This window comes from Buteo buteo, chromosome 13, assembly GCF_964188355.1.
Source record: "Buteo buteo chromosome 13, bButBut1.hap1.1, whole genome shotgun sequence".
Lineage (NCBI taxonomy): Eukaryota > Metazoa > Chordata > Aves > Accipitriformes > Accipitridae > Buteo > Buteo buteo.
The window spans coordinates 30,767,908-30,782,884 of NC_134183.1; the positions used below are offsets into that span (position 1 = coordinate 30,767,908).

Below are 14,977 nucleotides of genomic sequence, written 5' to 3' on the forward strand. Positions count from 1 at the left end.
TGTGTGTTAGCTTACAGGAACGAGTGTATATTAAACAAAGGATAAACTTGCATAAGGGTATTTATCTCTCTCTGGGTAAAACCCATACTAAGACATGAAAGGTAAAAGCTGCATTAATTACTCAAGAGGGATTCAAAGCTCAGCAGTTTACTAGGATTGAAGGATTTATTGAAAAACAGTGGTTCTCATGTGTAACTCCAGGCAATAAACCTATTTAATTAAAGGCTTAATCTTCTAGTTGACATGTTTGCTACTGTTCCATTAAAAAGCTTCATCTGTAGCCAATTTTTGTAACTATACAAATAATAGTAGAATCCTTCATCTTTGTTCAGTTTTTTAACTGTTTAATTGTATTATGTTGCATATATTATAAATATTTAAAGGACTTTTGTGTCTTTAGGAATCAAAAGCTTTAAATAGTCTGTGTTCCAAATTATTTAAATACAGGCAGTGTGTCTTTACCTTTTCCTTCTCAAACAAAAGAATATTCCTTTTTTATAGAGGTTTGCATGGATAACAGTATTCAATATTGAGCAGCAGTTTTTTAACAAATTTGCCTCTTCAGGCTAGGTATGCGCACTCATAGCTATCTTACATAAGTATCATTAATTCAGGTTTATGCAAAATTAGAATCTTTTAAAGACTCTTCATCGCAATGCTTGCTGCTTAGAAATTTAATCATGATATATTATGAAGGAGCAGATTAGAAAATACGGAGAGAGGTGGTAAGAATAGTTAGATGCCTGGATTATTTTTGTATGATAAGATTTTGTAATGGGACTAAGCTAAATGTGTTTAGCTAAGGAAGGAGAAAAATGAGAGAGAATTATTAAAGTGAATAAAATAATATTTTGATATTAGATCCAGTCCTTTCTTAATCCTGCTTCAGCAAACAAGAAGTGAGGAGATGTTATTTATACGTTTTGTAAATATATGCGTGTATGTATCTGTGTACCTGAGTGTAGGGCGGTACACACACCTTTCCCATGTGGTGAAGACTGTTATTCCCTGTCATTTTCTTTTAAGGATCAAAATGTTCTAAGTACTAGAGTTGATAGCTGTAGTAGTTTAAAGCAATCAAAGGTTAATCAAATCTTACATCCCTCAGGTATAAATCAAGGAGAAAATTCTGTAGTGTTCTGTGGGAAAAGAGTGAAAAAAATTTTTGCTAGGCTGCTGCATTCTTCCAAACAGGTGTTGGTCCCTGCTTGGAACACAGCTTAATCCAGTATGGCATAATCAAATGGTTTAGTGTAACAGCATCTTTCAACTAAATCTTTTACTGAGTTAGAACTTTAACTTGGGTCTCTAATCCAGTAAATATTTTAAGTCTTTTAAACTTCTATTTTTGGACTATTTCTTTGAATCGTATCTTTAATCAAAATGTTTGCTTTGCTTTGCTTTAGGTTGGGACTCATCGGGAAGAAAGTGTCAGCCTCAACAGCAACCATTCGGTTCTTCCCAGTACAGTTTCTGCTCAGAGCACAGAACTTAATCATAAAACACAAGAAAGCTACAGAGGTAACTTTCCAGCAATATTAAATGCTGAACAGGGCCTGCAATAATCCAGAGCCAATAAGGTGTAGATCTTGGTGAGCTTGCATCAACACAGGTGATAAGGACATAGATGACGTTGAGAAATAAAAATTAATTGTAAATCTTATAAACCACCACTGTTGGGGATTCCTGAAACAACTTTGAGGGCATCCCTGTCTCAGACTTGTCCCAGTATAGTTTCACCAGAAGACTCTGCATTACAGCCACATTCTTCTGGCTTAAGGAGCCGTAAGCCGTTTGCAGTACTGCAGCCACTTCCAAGTTGGCCAGGAGGGTTGCAGAGTGAGCTGAGGCCAGATTTCAGGCTAGCCAATAAAAGGAAGTTGTTCCACACAGGTGTTTACAGTTCCCTCAGTTTTTAGCCTAAAGAAGTAAGCTTATTCGTTAGCATGCTTGCACCATTTATGGAGGTATATGGTGTACATCTGGCCTGAGCCCAGGCCTCGATGTCAGTGCAGCTCTGCCCTTAAATTTGCAGCCCAGACGCGAGGCGCAAATTTCCTTACTTTGCTAAATGTCCTCTTGTCTATAACAGTGTTTTTCTTAGATTAATCTGTTACCGATCAAGCTGCTCTATGAATTACGAACCCTTAACAACCCATGACACATGTCCCAGTACAGCAGTGTTACCGGGATTCCTCTTGTTTCTGCAGAGTATAGTTCCTCTTGTTGTCTTCCCAGACTTCTGCTCAGCTCTGGCCTTCCATCAACAATATCTGCTTGAGATTCTCTTACAAATGTTTCACTCCTGTGATACTCATACTGATCTCTGGTTGCTTGCAGCATTGTCAGGTGGCTTACAGAGCCAGTCTGTGGCTATAGGTCCAACAGAAATCAAGTCTGAACATAAGGAGAAGGATGAAAATATACATGAACCTCCCTCATCAGATGACATGAAATCAGATGATGAGTCCTCCCAGAAGGATATCAAGGTCTCGTCTAGAGGCAGAACAAGGTGGGTTGCTGACATGACCTAGAGAATTTGTGCTTCATTAATGCTCTGTTGCATGTTGTCCTTAAGTTTGATACATTTATTCAAGGCTTTTGTGTTACCTCAGTGCATATATTAATAGGCAGCTGAAATAGAGAAATAGTTTGCAGTATTTCTATCTATTTAAATACAACAGAGAGGATTTTCTAGGAAAATCACCTGAAAAGTATGCATTGCCTTACGTTGGTGCCTTGCCTAATATCTGCCTGTACATATAAGCAGTGAAAGATGCAGAGGGCCCTGCCCAGCTTTAGAGGATGGGAGAATGTTAGAGATTTGTGATACTTTGTACCTGGCCAGGCCTGCACTTCTAAATGTGAGCCAGTTAGTGATGGAGAGTGGTAGCCTCATGACCCGGAGGCTGGGGTGAGTACGATAGGTAAATATCCTTTTTAAACACTTTGTCCCCTCTCAAGCCACGGACAAAAACCTGGAGCTGACACTGGGTAAAATGCTTCTGGATCTGCCTGACAGGCCTGATACAAGCATTGAAATTTGAGGTAACGGTAAACAATCAGAATTTTGCAACTACAGGCAGCAGACTCTATACCATCACATGTGTCTAATGGCATTTTAGTGTATTAATTTTAGTGGAGCAGAGGTTTTGCACACTTTTAGACTGAATTGGACAGTCCTATATTAAAAAAAAAGGCTATGCAACTTAATATAATCATTTGAAGTGATACAAGAATTCTAAATATAAATGTTTAGGTCTACACTGGGTATTAGAAGAAAAAACAGTTCTAAAATTGGCCAGTAAGGTCCTTAAGAAAACGAAAACTTTTTAATAAGCATGTTAAATTGAAAATTACTTGAATGCCTTTTTATATAAGTTGATATATTGGTAACTACCAAAAACTGTTTGTTGAAAATGATATATTCTTCACCTGACAAGATGGCTGAGATACCTCTTGAACTATTTGGAACATTTGTCAGTAATTGAGTGAAGTGGTAGTTTGGGTACAGCTTTGGCTTCAAGGGGCAGCATGTTGCTGCCACTTTTCCTAGAGATGTTTACCATCTGTAGACAATAATCTGTAGATATTCTTCAGGCAGCAACCATTTAATATTTATTTTCAGGAAAAGGCAGGAACAGCAAGAATTACCTTGAATAGTTAGAAAGTGTTAAGATATCAATGCTTATCTAAACATACTTCAATATGAAATGGATTAAGTGGGAAGAAGTTTAATTTCATCAACTGAAAATTTTGAACCAGTAGCAGGATCACTTGTTTGAAAATACTGGTGATATTTCAATGTACTTTTATTTATACTTTCTTGCAGCAGTACTAATGAAGATGAGGATTTAAACCCAGAGCAGAAAATAGAAAGAGAAAAGGAGAGGAGAATGGCAAATAATGCAAGAGAGCGTTTGCGTGTACGAGATATTAATGAGGCATTTAAAGAACTTGGCCGTATGTGTCAGCTTCATCTGAAGAGTGAAAAACCACAGACGAAACTGCTTATTCTTCACCAGGCTGTGGCAGTCATCCTCAGTCTAGAGCAGCAAGTGAGAGGTTAGTAGCCCATCATCATGCCGTGGCAGTTTGCGTGGTAGCTTTTTTCATGGAACAGTGTTGGTCTCTTGAAATCTTCACAACTAGATGCACCAGTTACTAAAAGTATGTTTGCTGTTCTGTAACGATGTTGAAGTTCTTTAGGAAAAGCAAAGAATTACTTTAAAAAAAAAAGGGGGGGGGGGAGAAGGTGGGAGTGAGGTTTATACTTTGATCTCTTTTTTTTTTTCCTGTGCGATTAGCCATCTCTTCACTTATGTTTTCATAGGTAAAATTTACTTCAAGGTAAATTGCTTAATTAAAATATTGACACATCTTGCTTTAAGTTGTACCAAGCACATGCTTAGTAGTACAGAAGCTTTAGCAAAAATGAGATCTATCTTAAGACGAACGCCACATAATTGAAATATTAAAATGTAGTGAATTTAACTGCGTTTACTTGGGTTTTTGCATTTAACATATACTGGGGAGGAGGGAGGAAACCTTCTTCTACTTTAATTGAATCAGGGCTGGTTTTGCATGTATTTTCTGTCCCTGATTCCTTTAAATTTTTCCAGGAAGGAAATAATAGGCATATGGGTAGGTGCAGAAGGAATTCTTTGTGCAGTTCACTGTCTTAAGGAAAGATAGTTCTAGGAATCATGTTTAGTTCTTCAGCTGTTCCATTCTCATGTGTTGGTGAAGCTACAGCTGACTTTTAACCTCCCTTTAAACTTGTGTCAAAGACATGTTAAAGTTCCAAGGCACCTTGCTTTTAACTTTTGGTCAGCCCTGAACTGGTCAGGCAGTTGGACGAGATGATCATTTTAGGTCCCTTCCAACTAAAATAGTCTACTCTATGCCGCTGGCACTTAAATGGATGAGCGTCCCCATCTTTTGCTGTTTTGGGCTAGTGAATAACCATCTTCCTTGGTGTCTCACTGCTGGAAGTGCATCAAGTGACTGGAAAAGTCTTTCAGTCATGGGTGATGTCAGTGGTCATATTCCCTTAATGCTACATCTTTGAATCACTGATGTCACTGAATGATGCTAATGTTTTATTTTTGTATACTGTGTTGTTATCTCCATTTCCTAATTTGTGGCTTGCATTTTGCACAGGAGATCAAAAGCTTATTGAAAGTGACGAAGCTAATAACACAAGTTTATGTACTTTGTAGTAAGGATGAGATGCTGTTTTCAGGCAGTTTTACTGACCCAGTTTTTAATAAACGCACTGTCTCCAGTCAGAGTTCTTCCAAGGCGTATAGAGAACAAGTTACTCTGCAGATGAGACCCCCAACTGGTGCCATGGTAAAGCCCTATTTTAGCATTTCTGACTTTGATCTTGGGAATTGTTTTGGTCTGAAAATGTTTGCCATAGTCTGGAAGATAAGGTTGAATATTATGAAGAAGTCAGAATAACATTCATCAAGCATAGTTTTTAATGTTTAAAAACCATTAAGTCCATCTCTCTGCTCTCACAGATTCTGTAATCCACAGAAAGCTCTGTGTGAAAATTAGTAAAATCGCTTTTGCCTTGGTCAGAGGTTGCTTCTGAACCTTATGTCTCTGGTAGGAATCTTCCTTTCAATGTACTTACAGTTAAATTGGACCTATTCTACAGGTAGTGTAAATCGAGAGCTTTTCCCTCCTCACGTTTACATTTCACCTTTTACTCTCTGTACATGTGAGGAAGCTTATCACAAGCACACCGTTCCTCTTGTGAGAGGCTGTGTTCCCCATTTCCTCTCACCCGTGTTTCTTTGCACCTGTTCCTGAAGTGAGTGACCGGAGCTTTCTGTGGCACCCGGCGGAGCTTTCATCAGTGCATTACGTAATGGCATAAACAATTTCCCCTCTGCTGGCAATGCAGCTTCTCATTTTGTGATTGATGCTATTCAGAATGAAACATGTCAGATTTTAAGCTCTAACTGTAGGCTAGCATTTTTATCTCTGTTTCCAAAGTCACTGTAAATTAACTTCCTCTCAAAGTTGCCACATAATTAAATTTTTAAAAAGTCAAGGCAAGCCACATTTAAACAAAGAAACTGTGATTAAGAAAAGTTAGCAGGTTGTTTTTTTTTTTTTCCAGTAGACTCTTTGGGAGTGCTCATCCTTTGGAAATGCATTAGGAGGCTGTTGATAATGACTAGGGTGAAAGCAGAATTAGCAAGTCCATCCAAAATTCCCTCTATCAGATTAGCTAGCTTCTACCCCTTGTAAAATGCAGAGGGGTCAGCAAACTGTAATTACTAGAGGGGCACCTGTGCAGTGCAAGAGAAGGGCTTGTGCTGTCTGCTCAGTTTTGGCAGTCTCCTAACAGTTAAAATTGTATCTGCAATCTGAAACTGCAAAACAGAATTCACTGACAGCTAGAAAAATACCTCCAAATGTTGATTAAATTCAACATGTGCTGGTAAAATGTATTACACACTTTTTGTGTGTCTTTCTGGCCATTGTGTTTTACATCTTTTATATTTTAATTCATGAAAAGCCATTTTGAAGAACAGAAACAGTTGACTTTTAGAAACTGTCATTATTTGAAAACTAGATCCAAATCTACATCTATTAAAGCTAATTGGGGAAGTGGAAACATACTGATGGAAATATCTTGATAGCTAGTCCACAGCTGGCTCTTACAAAGTAATGACTTTAATGTGAGAGGAAATAGGTTTTGGGGGGGAATCCTTCTGCTCTCTGTGACTGTCATCATTTTTGTTCAATTTAACTGAGATGGGTACAAGATGATTTCACAGACTTGAGGGTGTGAAGAAAACTATGGACTTAGGACATTCTACCTCCCCTGTTCTAACAGCAGGCTAATACTTAAGGTGAAGAAAGAAGCAGTAACATTATTAAAACTAGTGTGATGTCAGTAAGGTTGGTAAGACATCAGCATACCAACAAAACACAGAAATCTCTGGTTTATATTGTAGATTACAGGCAGTTCTTATTTTGCACTTTAGCAACTTGTGGTGACAAGAGAGGCACTTGTTTTAAAGGTTTTTGAAGGTCTGTCTAGGCAGCTAGTAAAGTTTGTTGGTATGGGGTTTTTTGGATTTGGTGTTTTTGTTATTTTTTTTTTTAAATACCAGTTTAGGAGATGCCTGGTAGGATTTGCAGTAGTGCTCGTCTGCAGCTTTAGACGCCTGCATTTTAACACAGGGACATAAGTAGTTAGAAGAGGGAAGCTGCATAGCTGTCTTGACTACAGTGGTTAATGTGTCAATATTCCCTCTGGTGTATCAGTGTAATCCCTTTCTGTTACAGAACGAAACCTAAACCCTAAAGCAGCCTGCCTTAAGAGAAGGGAAGAAGAAAAAGTTTCTGCCGTATCGGCAGAGCCGCCAACACCACACCCAGGAAGCCACCCGGGCCTGAGTGAAACTACCAACCCTATGGGTCATATGTGAACACCAGCCAGGTACGTCTCTTGTCTAGAGGGGAATGGCTCTTGCTGCTTTTTATTGGCTAAAATTCAGGAGATCTAGATATGTTTGATCTTAGTTACTGAGCTGCTACTAGCACCAAACTTCCTTATGCTGCTAAGTACTTTCATATCACTGAGCATAAGCAAAAGCATGCAGCTTTGTTCAGTTTTATAATAAAACAAAACCCCAAGAAATTGTCGTTACAGTCTCTTCATTTCCATGCGTTGTTGCCAATGGCTACATCTCTTGGCTCAGGTGGCCTTCTTGGCATGACATCAGAGGAATAGTTAACAGCTTGCTAGATAAGCCAAGCATAATAGAGATGAATTATACATCTTTAAATGGTCTAAATATCACATTAGTTCATTTAAAAATCCATGTATTGTTTCTCAGTGCTGATACAGACACTTAGAGAGACTTCTCATCTCCAAGAGATTTGCTGTCTGGCTTAAGGCCAGTCATTCTAACTCATATCGTTTGCCCAACAGAGATTGCTAACTATCTTAAGTCACAATCTGTATTAGTGAAGATAGTTAAGATTTAAAAAGTAATGTTTTCAGCTTTGCAAGATAAATCAGTGTTTCCAAAAGCCCCATGTAGTCCAGTACGCAATAGTTCATTTAAAACATGCTGATGGGGAGGCCTTACAGGAGTATGAGTCTTTTGGTTTGATTATGTGTTGTTGGTTAGTTGGGTTTTTTAAATAACTGAGAAAAACTTGATTTTGGGAAGAAAAAATTCTGAGTATTCTGTGTCTCTTAAAACAGTAGAACTGTTGCAACTTTAAAAAAGAGTAAGAGATTGGGTTCAATGCCCTTACTTTAATCCATAACTACTAAATTTTATGTTTTGGGAGGTTTGTTCTTGTTGTGTATATAGACTGTTTTGCTTCTATTTTAGCTTAAGGTAAAGGCATGCATCTTGCCAGAATGTATCCCATGGAAGTTTATTATTCCCTGGTGTTCCTTAGAAAGCAGCAAAATGGCTTTTGAACGAAGCCTTATTTGAGTCGGCACTTTTTCGCCATCCCTTATAGGCAGCTTCTTTCTTCATAAACAAACGTTTCTTCAAAAACATGGGTTTTCTTTTTAGGAAAACAAGGTGCTTTGAATCTCTTTAATTTGTTTTATTTCATACCAGAGCAATAGGCTATTTCTAACTTGTCAGATAACTCTTGAATTACAGCAGACTTTATGGTCTGTTCTTGCCATATTAATACAATGAACCACTTTCAAAAGTTTATCATATCTTTGCTTTTTTAATAGCAAGGACTTTGTAAGATGACTAAAGTGTGATGTAGACATGAAAAGGCTGTCCAGGCTCGTTAGGTATACGGCAATGTGTACCTTCAACAGCCAGTGATTAAATTCAGTACTATCTCCTGCTTATTTTAGAGAACAAAGTCAAACACAGATCAAAGGTCTGAGATTTGCAGATCATTCTTTCTCCCACATCCAGGGAGTCCAAATAGAATGCTCCTGAGAGTAAAGTGTTCAATGTCATATTCAATATGGGTATCTCTGGGAAGAAGGATTTCAAGGCCTCTCTGTGATTTTCTTTTGCACTTAACTGACTGAAAATGCCACAGTTTCAATCAGTTCTCTAGTGTTGATATATGCTCCTTACTGATTCTCTTCCTAATAGCTGTTTCTTTCCCCCAAATTTCTTTCCAGAATTCCAGAATTATTGGTAGGATACACAGAAGGTGACCTTTCTTCACAAGGACACAGACAACTAACATTATATGAAGACACAAACCTGACCGGAGAAAACACTTGAAGCAAGAAACCCAAATGCAATCTTATGATCAAAGCTACTGGTCAACACCTGCATCAGGATTGAAGATACAAGATCTTCAGATAGAATTTCAGCCCGTGAAATACTCTGAACATATCATTCTGTTGCAAGCAGTGTGTCGCTTCTGCACAATCAGAGACTGTTGTGATCTCTCCACTCATTGTGGAAGTTGCCTTGTGCCTAAACTGAATTGACAAATGCATTGTAACTACAAATTTTATTTATTGTTATGGAACTGTAAAGGTCTACATATAAAGGGAAAAGTTAACATGTTAAAAGCTGATAAAGTTTCAGCTGGATGCCAGCATTTACTAAAGCTGTTCACATTCAGAGAACAAAGCAGTGACAACCGTCGACCCGTAGCATTCCCAGCGTACCTATTAGTGTCTTAAAAAAGGAAAGGAAAAGTCTTTTGTTGTCCTTTCCTCTCCTTTTGCCATATGACTAGTGTTTTCCATGCAATAGGAAACTATTCCTTGGTATAGCTTTTTTTATGTTATTTTTGGTCTCTGGTAATCTGAACAGTTATGGTCATAGTTATCCTTCCATACTGAGCTCCATGCTTCAAGCCAGTGAGAGGCCTCGTGAAGGCTGCAGGCAGGAGCAATACTGTGACCATAACATTTCTTGGATTTAAAAAGTGATTTTTATTTTCCCTCAGACTTTCCTCAAACTTTTTTTTTTTCTAATTATAAACAAAACCTTTTTAGGCTTCTAGGCTTCATAGTAAAGCTTGTAACGTGAAGTGTAAATTGGGTGGGGAGAATCTACTTTGTTAGAGTTGCTTTGTTTTCCGAGCAGTAAGTACTACATATAGTACATGTAAAGTGTTAGCTGTATGTAAGCACAAAATGCATTAAAATACAAAGGAGATTTTTTTCAGGCTGTAATTTTGGTGAATAGTGAAATCCTAAATTCACCGTGGCAGGTAGTGTGATGATATAACCACCAGTAAGGTGGGCTTACTTACATAATGGAATATAAGAGCAATGGTCACCAATTTTTCCTTACTGTATACATTAATTATCTTGTCATTTTTGTATGGCTTGTCAGTGGAGAAAAAAAATAGTGTGAATCAAATGCAAACAAATGACCCCCTTCCAAGCCATATTAGCATTAAACCTTTAAATGTTTCTCCACCAGAACAGTGTCCATAAGTATTCCTTTGTCACAGACGTGTTGAAATGGTTAAAGTCCCTTTGAACTTCCATGGAAACTGTCTTCCACTGCAATGACCATGGGAGGAAATTTCCTAAGCCAAGGTTGTCTGAGCTATTGTTTATATAGTGCATCTTTCATCACTGGCAATTGGTTCACACACAAAACAGGAACAAAACAGTAATTTTTATGAAATCACTTCATTTGAAAGAACAAAAGATGGATTGTTAAAATAAACTAATGAATTTAAGCTCATGTTTTGGATGGTTCCTAACAAAACAGTTTGTGGAATTAGTGGACTCATTTCTATTACTTTAATTTGCATATGTCATCAAATAACACCTGATTATATCTGTGGCCTTGTTCTTCATTTCAGTGTTTATCAGCTAAACAAATTTGTTGCTTATGACGTGTGAAAGTGATCACGTGCCACTGCCTGGCCTTTTTCCTTCTAAGCTTGTTGTCTTTTTGGCTATATTAGACTTTGCAGTATGCCCAGAAGCTTTCCTTCATAAAATAGAAAGAAAAAAACATTTGGCTTATTTTTCACTGTAGCTAGTCTTTTATACAATAATCTTGTAAGAAAATTTCTTGAATTCTAAATATTACTCTTTCTAGATTTTTGAAATCGAAAAAGTTTTCAGTAAAAAGTTTCTTACTTTATTTTACTATATTAGGTAGTAAAAATGTAGGGTTATTTACCATAACCTGTTCATTAATATCAGAAATTTACAATAGCATTGTAAGACCATAGTAGGGTTCTAGCATACCGTGTAGTACCTATGGAGTATTGTAAGAGCTAATTGTCCGAGATGAATTGCTTCTCATCTTGTTCTCCAGTTTCCATTGTTGGTTTATTGCAGATTTGTACCCTGTGTCAAATTTCAAGGTATTGCTGATAAACCTTTCCAACCAGCAGCAAGAAGTTCAAAAAAATTTCTGTCAATGTAACAGAAAACACTATGTATATAACATTTATGTAGCAATAAATGTGCCATCTTTTTTTAACATGGTAAATCAGTGAGTTTTTTAAATTTCTCTCTCCTCATAGGTAATGTGTTCCTTGAAAACCACCAGCAAAACCAGCTTCTGCCTTTATCTGAATAAAACCTAACATAAATTCTCAGGGTACACAGCGGAAGTTGCAGGCACAAGAGGTCTTGTTACTACTCCCTGTGAAGCCAATACAGAAATTCCCAGTGAACTGAGGAGGAGCAGTACCTAACCTGCGTTTGCTGCTGCAAAGAAAGTGGACTGTGCAGGCAAAGAGCAAACTGGGAGCAGAAACTGATCCCGTAGGCATATGCCTCCTGCTACAGCTTGTTCCCTTACTTTGCCTGTCCTTAAGATAGGTTTCTAAGATCTAAGGCCCTTTTGTGCATTGAAGTTCAGTGCTGAGTTACTTCTGAATTGATTGATGCATCTACATAGGTTTTATGAAAAAAGAGGGGGAAAAAAAGCATAGCTTAGGCTTGAAAATAAATTTTTACATTTTTCCACAATTTTTCTTTCTGCAAGTGCAAACAAAAGAAATGGAAGTGTACAATGTCCAAGGCATACACAGACAGTGTATCTTCATGCAATTCCTAGTCCACAACTGTTTAAGCCAAAAACCTCAAGTAACAAGCAGACTTTGTAGAAGCTTGAATTTTTTCAACTCTTCTCTAAAGAAGTATCCTTGGGAAGAGCACATAAAAACCAAAAGCAAATAAGATATTGTATATATAAAGTTAAGATGTTTAACTGAACATGGTGTATTCAGTCAGTATGGCTGATGTATACTGCATAGTTTCCAAGTCTTGATACTGTCCTTTGTAACCTTAGAAAATCTAATGATTATGTTGAGACCTAGTTGACGTTGTAAAAGACTTCTCAGCATGCATATACAGGTGAGGTTTTCTAATGTGCCAGCACTTTTACCGCAGGCAGATCTCCAATGGGGTCTGGCCAAGTATGGGAGGTGAGACTCTGCCATGTAAGTATGTGGTTTAGTATGTTTTTAGCAGTAGCTGTGGAAGAGGTGCCCTGGTGCCTTCCCCAGCACACGTTCTCAATTCTAACTTACTCCAGTAATAATTCTAAATCCAGCCTTCGAGCATCCATCATCGCTCCTCCCCCCTTTTCTGAATGAGACCTACGATAATCTGGCATTTTCCCCTTCCTCATCTTTCCTTTACCATACTTCTGATGTCCTGTTTACGTATACTTTCCAATCACAAGTCCTTCATCTCTTTTTTTTTTTTTTTTTTTTACATTTCCTAATTTTTTCTCCATTTGCTCTTTTTTTGTGTGTATGTGGAAGAGATGCATGTTGGGATACCTTTGTTAAATGCAGTTCTGCTAGAATGTGCATTTGGAATATTGTAGGAAAGCTTTCTTGTAAATCTAAAGCATTAGGAAGGGCCTAAAATGGACTCAATCTTTTTTCCTCCAGCACTGAGTAGATGCTGTTACAAAGAAGATTCTGAGTTCTTTATAGAAGAGTTAACATTCCCCCAAGAATTAATCAACATTAACATTTTCCCTGTTCGCATCTGGAAATCATGGCAGAATAAAATAAAATGCAACAGACAACCTAGCTACTGGATGGTAAACTTTGCTTTTTGTTTGTAACACTAGTATGTTATGCTTCTAATATACCTAACCTGCAGATACTAAAATGTCCTGTAAAAGGAAGAAATAATTTGTCCCAATTTTAAAGCCTGGCAGCATTTCAAGAGTGGGGTTCAAGAAGGCCCAACAGGAACAAAAAGCAAGCTGACACCTTCCTGCCCCTGTGCAGACAAGATGTGGCCAGAGCCGAGAGCCACAGTGCAGCGGCCCTAGTTGGGGGTATCACTAGCCCAGGGGTGGAGGGTTGCATCCCTGGGGAGAGACACAGCCCTGGCTCCTGCCCTCCTTGCTGCTCACCTGCCCAGTGCAGTGAGGGAAAAGTTTCCTGGAAAGTGGGAAAATGGTGCTAACAGGAGACTACTATAATCCTTTCTTCTCTTCCCTTCAGGTCTCTGCTGTCAAAGAGCAGGTAAGTCAGGTGCCATTCATAGGGGGTGTTCTGTACTGTTTAACCATCATTCGTTTTATTGAAGTTAATCCCACTGTCAGCCTGGATGTCATTGCAAAACACTGTGAGTTTATTTCCTGGTTAAGACATGAATATACTGTTCAACTGATACCGCAAGCAATTGCATGTGCATGTTCAGTATGACTTCAGCTAGTTTAGCTGTTTGATTGCAGTCACCTGGGATTGTTTGTATTGGTCATAAACTGCACAGACCACGCCTTAGGCTCTGAAACTGCAAATTGTCTGGGCTGTAAACAGAATCCCTTTCAATTCTCTCCTAATCCTGACTTTTCGAATGTTTTGATGCAATTAGCAACATCTGTTAAATAAAACCAATTTAAAAAAAAAAGTCTTTAAAAAAAACTATACCAAATATCATGAGATAAAAATTTCTCTCAAAATGTTGATCATAACTGATCCCAGAGGGCAGACCTGTTAGAAAGTCAGTGGCTGAGCTAAATATTTGGAATTCTGGTTATTTCAGGTAAACTAGAGAAACAAGAATACCAAGGCTGTTTCATTTTCAGGAGAGATCCACTATTTTTAACAGTATCACCTGAATGTATACAGACAAAAGGAATTAAATATAAACTATATCGGTCAGAACAGTAACTGCTGCCAACTGATAGAAGAGATGAGAACACAATTTACACTATAATTTGAAATTCAGTCTGTGTTAGACATAGACCCCGGTAATCCTGGACTTCAGAAAAGCATGAGCAACCTATGCAGATCCTATAGCTGGAGCTATCTCTTTCCATCAAAGCTCTGAATAACTACTAAGTTATATTTATCTTGGAAAACTCAAGAATTCAGCTCTTTGAATAATTTCCTCCTGGATTTTTTTTTAAAGTAAATGGACATGACACTAAATTCTTGTATAAAATGAACACAACAGTGTCTTGCTAACTTGGTAATGTGGCTTTTTGGCCCTAGTTTCTTACTTGTGCTGAGGCTTTTTTTGTGTCCTCCTTCACTGTATTTTAATGGCTAAGGAAGATTCTTGGAAATGCCAGAACAGACTGATTTACTAGTTTGCAAGATTACTTATTTATATACAAGTAAATGTAAGTGGTTCCTTATGCTTATGGAAGTTCTGACACATGATGTTGCATTAAATGAACATCCTCTCTATCCAGGATGCAAAAAGGAAAAAGAAATACTTGTGATGGAATTGTAGAAGGTTAGTCTTTTATATTCAAATATCGCTAAAGAAATTTCATGAACATGAATGAGTCTGTAGCAATAATTATAAAAAATAAGTTCTCCAAACATGAGGTTATAAACTCACCTGTAGAATGAGATGTCTGAGGAGCACAGTATCGCTCTGCATTTTACTCCCCAGCACCCATAAAGGAGCAGAGATGAACTGTATCAGAAGCATTAGCTTAGCACAGAAGCAGAATTAATCACTAGCCCTAGTTTGTGTGTTTGTTGGAAAGACACCAAACAGCCAATTGTTTGCTGCACAAACAGATTAGATGCT

The 14,977-nt window shown here is 37.8% G+C and overlaps 1 protein-coding gene across 12 annotated transcripts in view; it reads left to right on the plus strand.

Annotated features, from left to right (window-relative positions):
- Window positions 1-11,438, plus strand: part of TCF12 (transcription factor 12) — a 174,947-nt gene extending 163,509 nt beyond the window's left edge. For 9 of the 12 annotated variants that reach the window (XM_075045357.1, XM_075045358.1, XM_075045359.1 and 6 more), the window contains 5 exons: window positions 1,407-1,521; window positions 2,341-2,512; window positions 3,833-4,065; window positions 7,315-7,468; window positions 9,149-11,438. In XM_075045357.1, the coding sequence (XP_074901458.1) occupies window positions 1,407-1,521; window positions 2,341-2,512; window positions 3,833-4,065; window positions 7,315-7,457 (663 nt within the window). In that variant the 3' untranslated portion in view covers window positions 7,458-7,468; window positions 9,149-11,438. The remainder of the gene's footprint in view (window positions 1-1,406; window positions 1,522-2,340; window positions 2,513-3,832; window positions 4,066-7,314; window positions 7,469-9,148) is intronic. The other 3 variants (XM_075045360.1, XM_075045363.1, XM_075045369.1) reach the window with 1 other exon arrangement.
- Window positions 11,439-14,977: the final 3,539 nt, after the last annotated feature.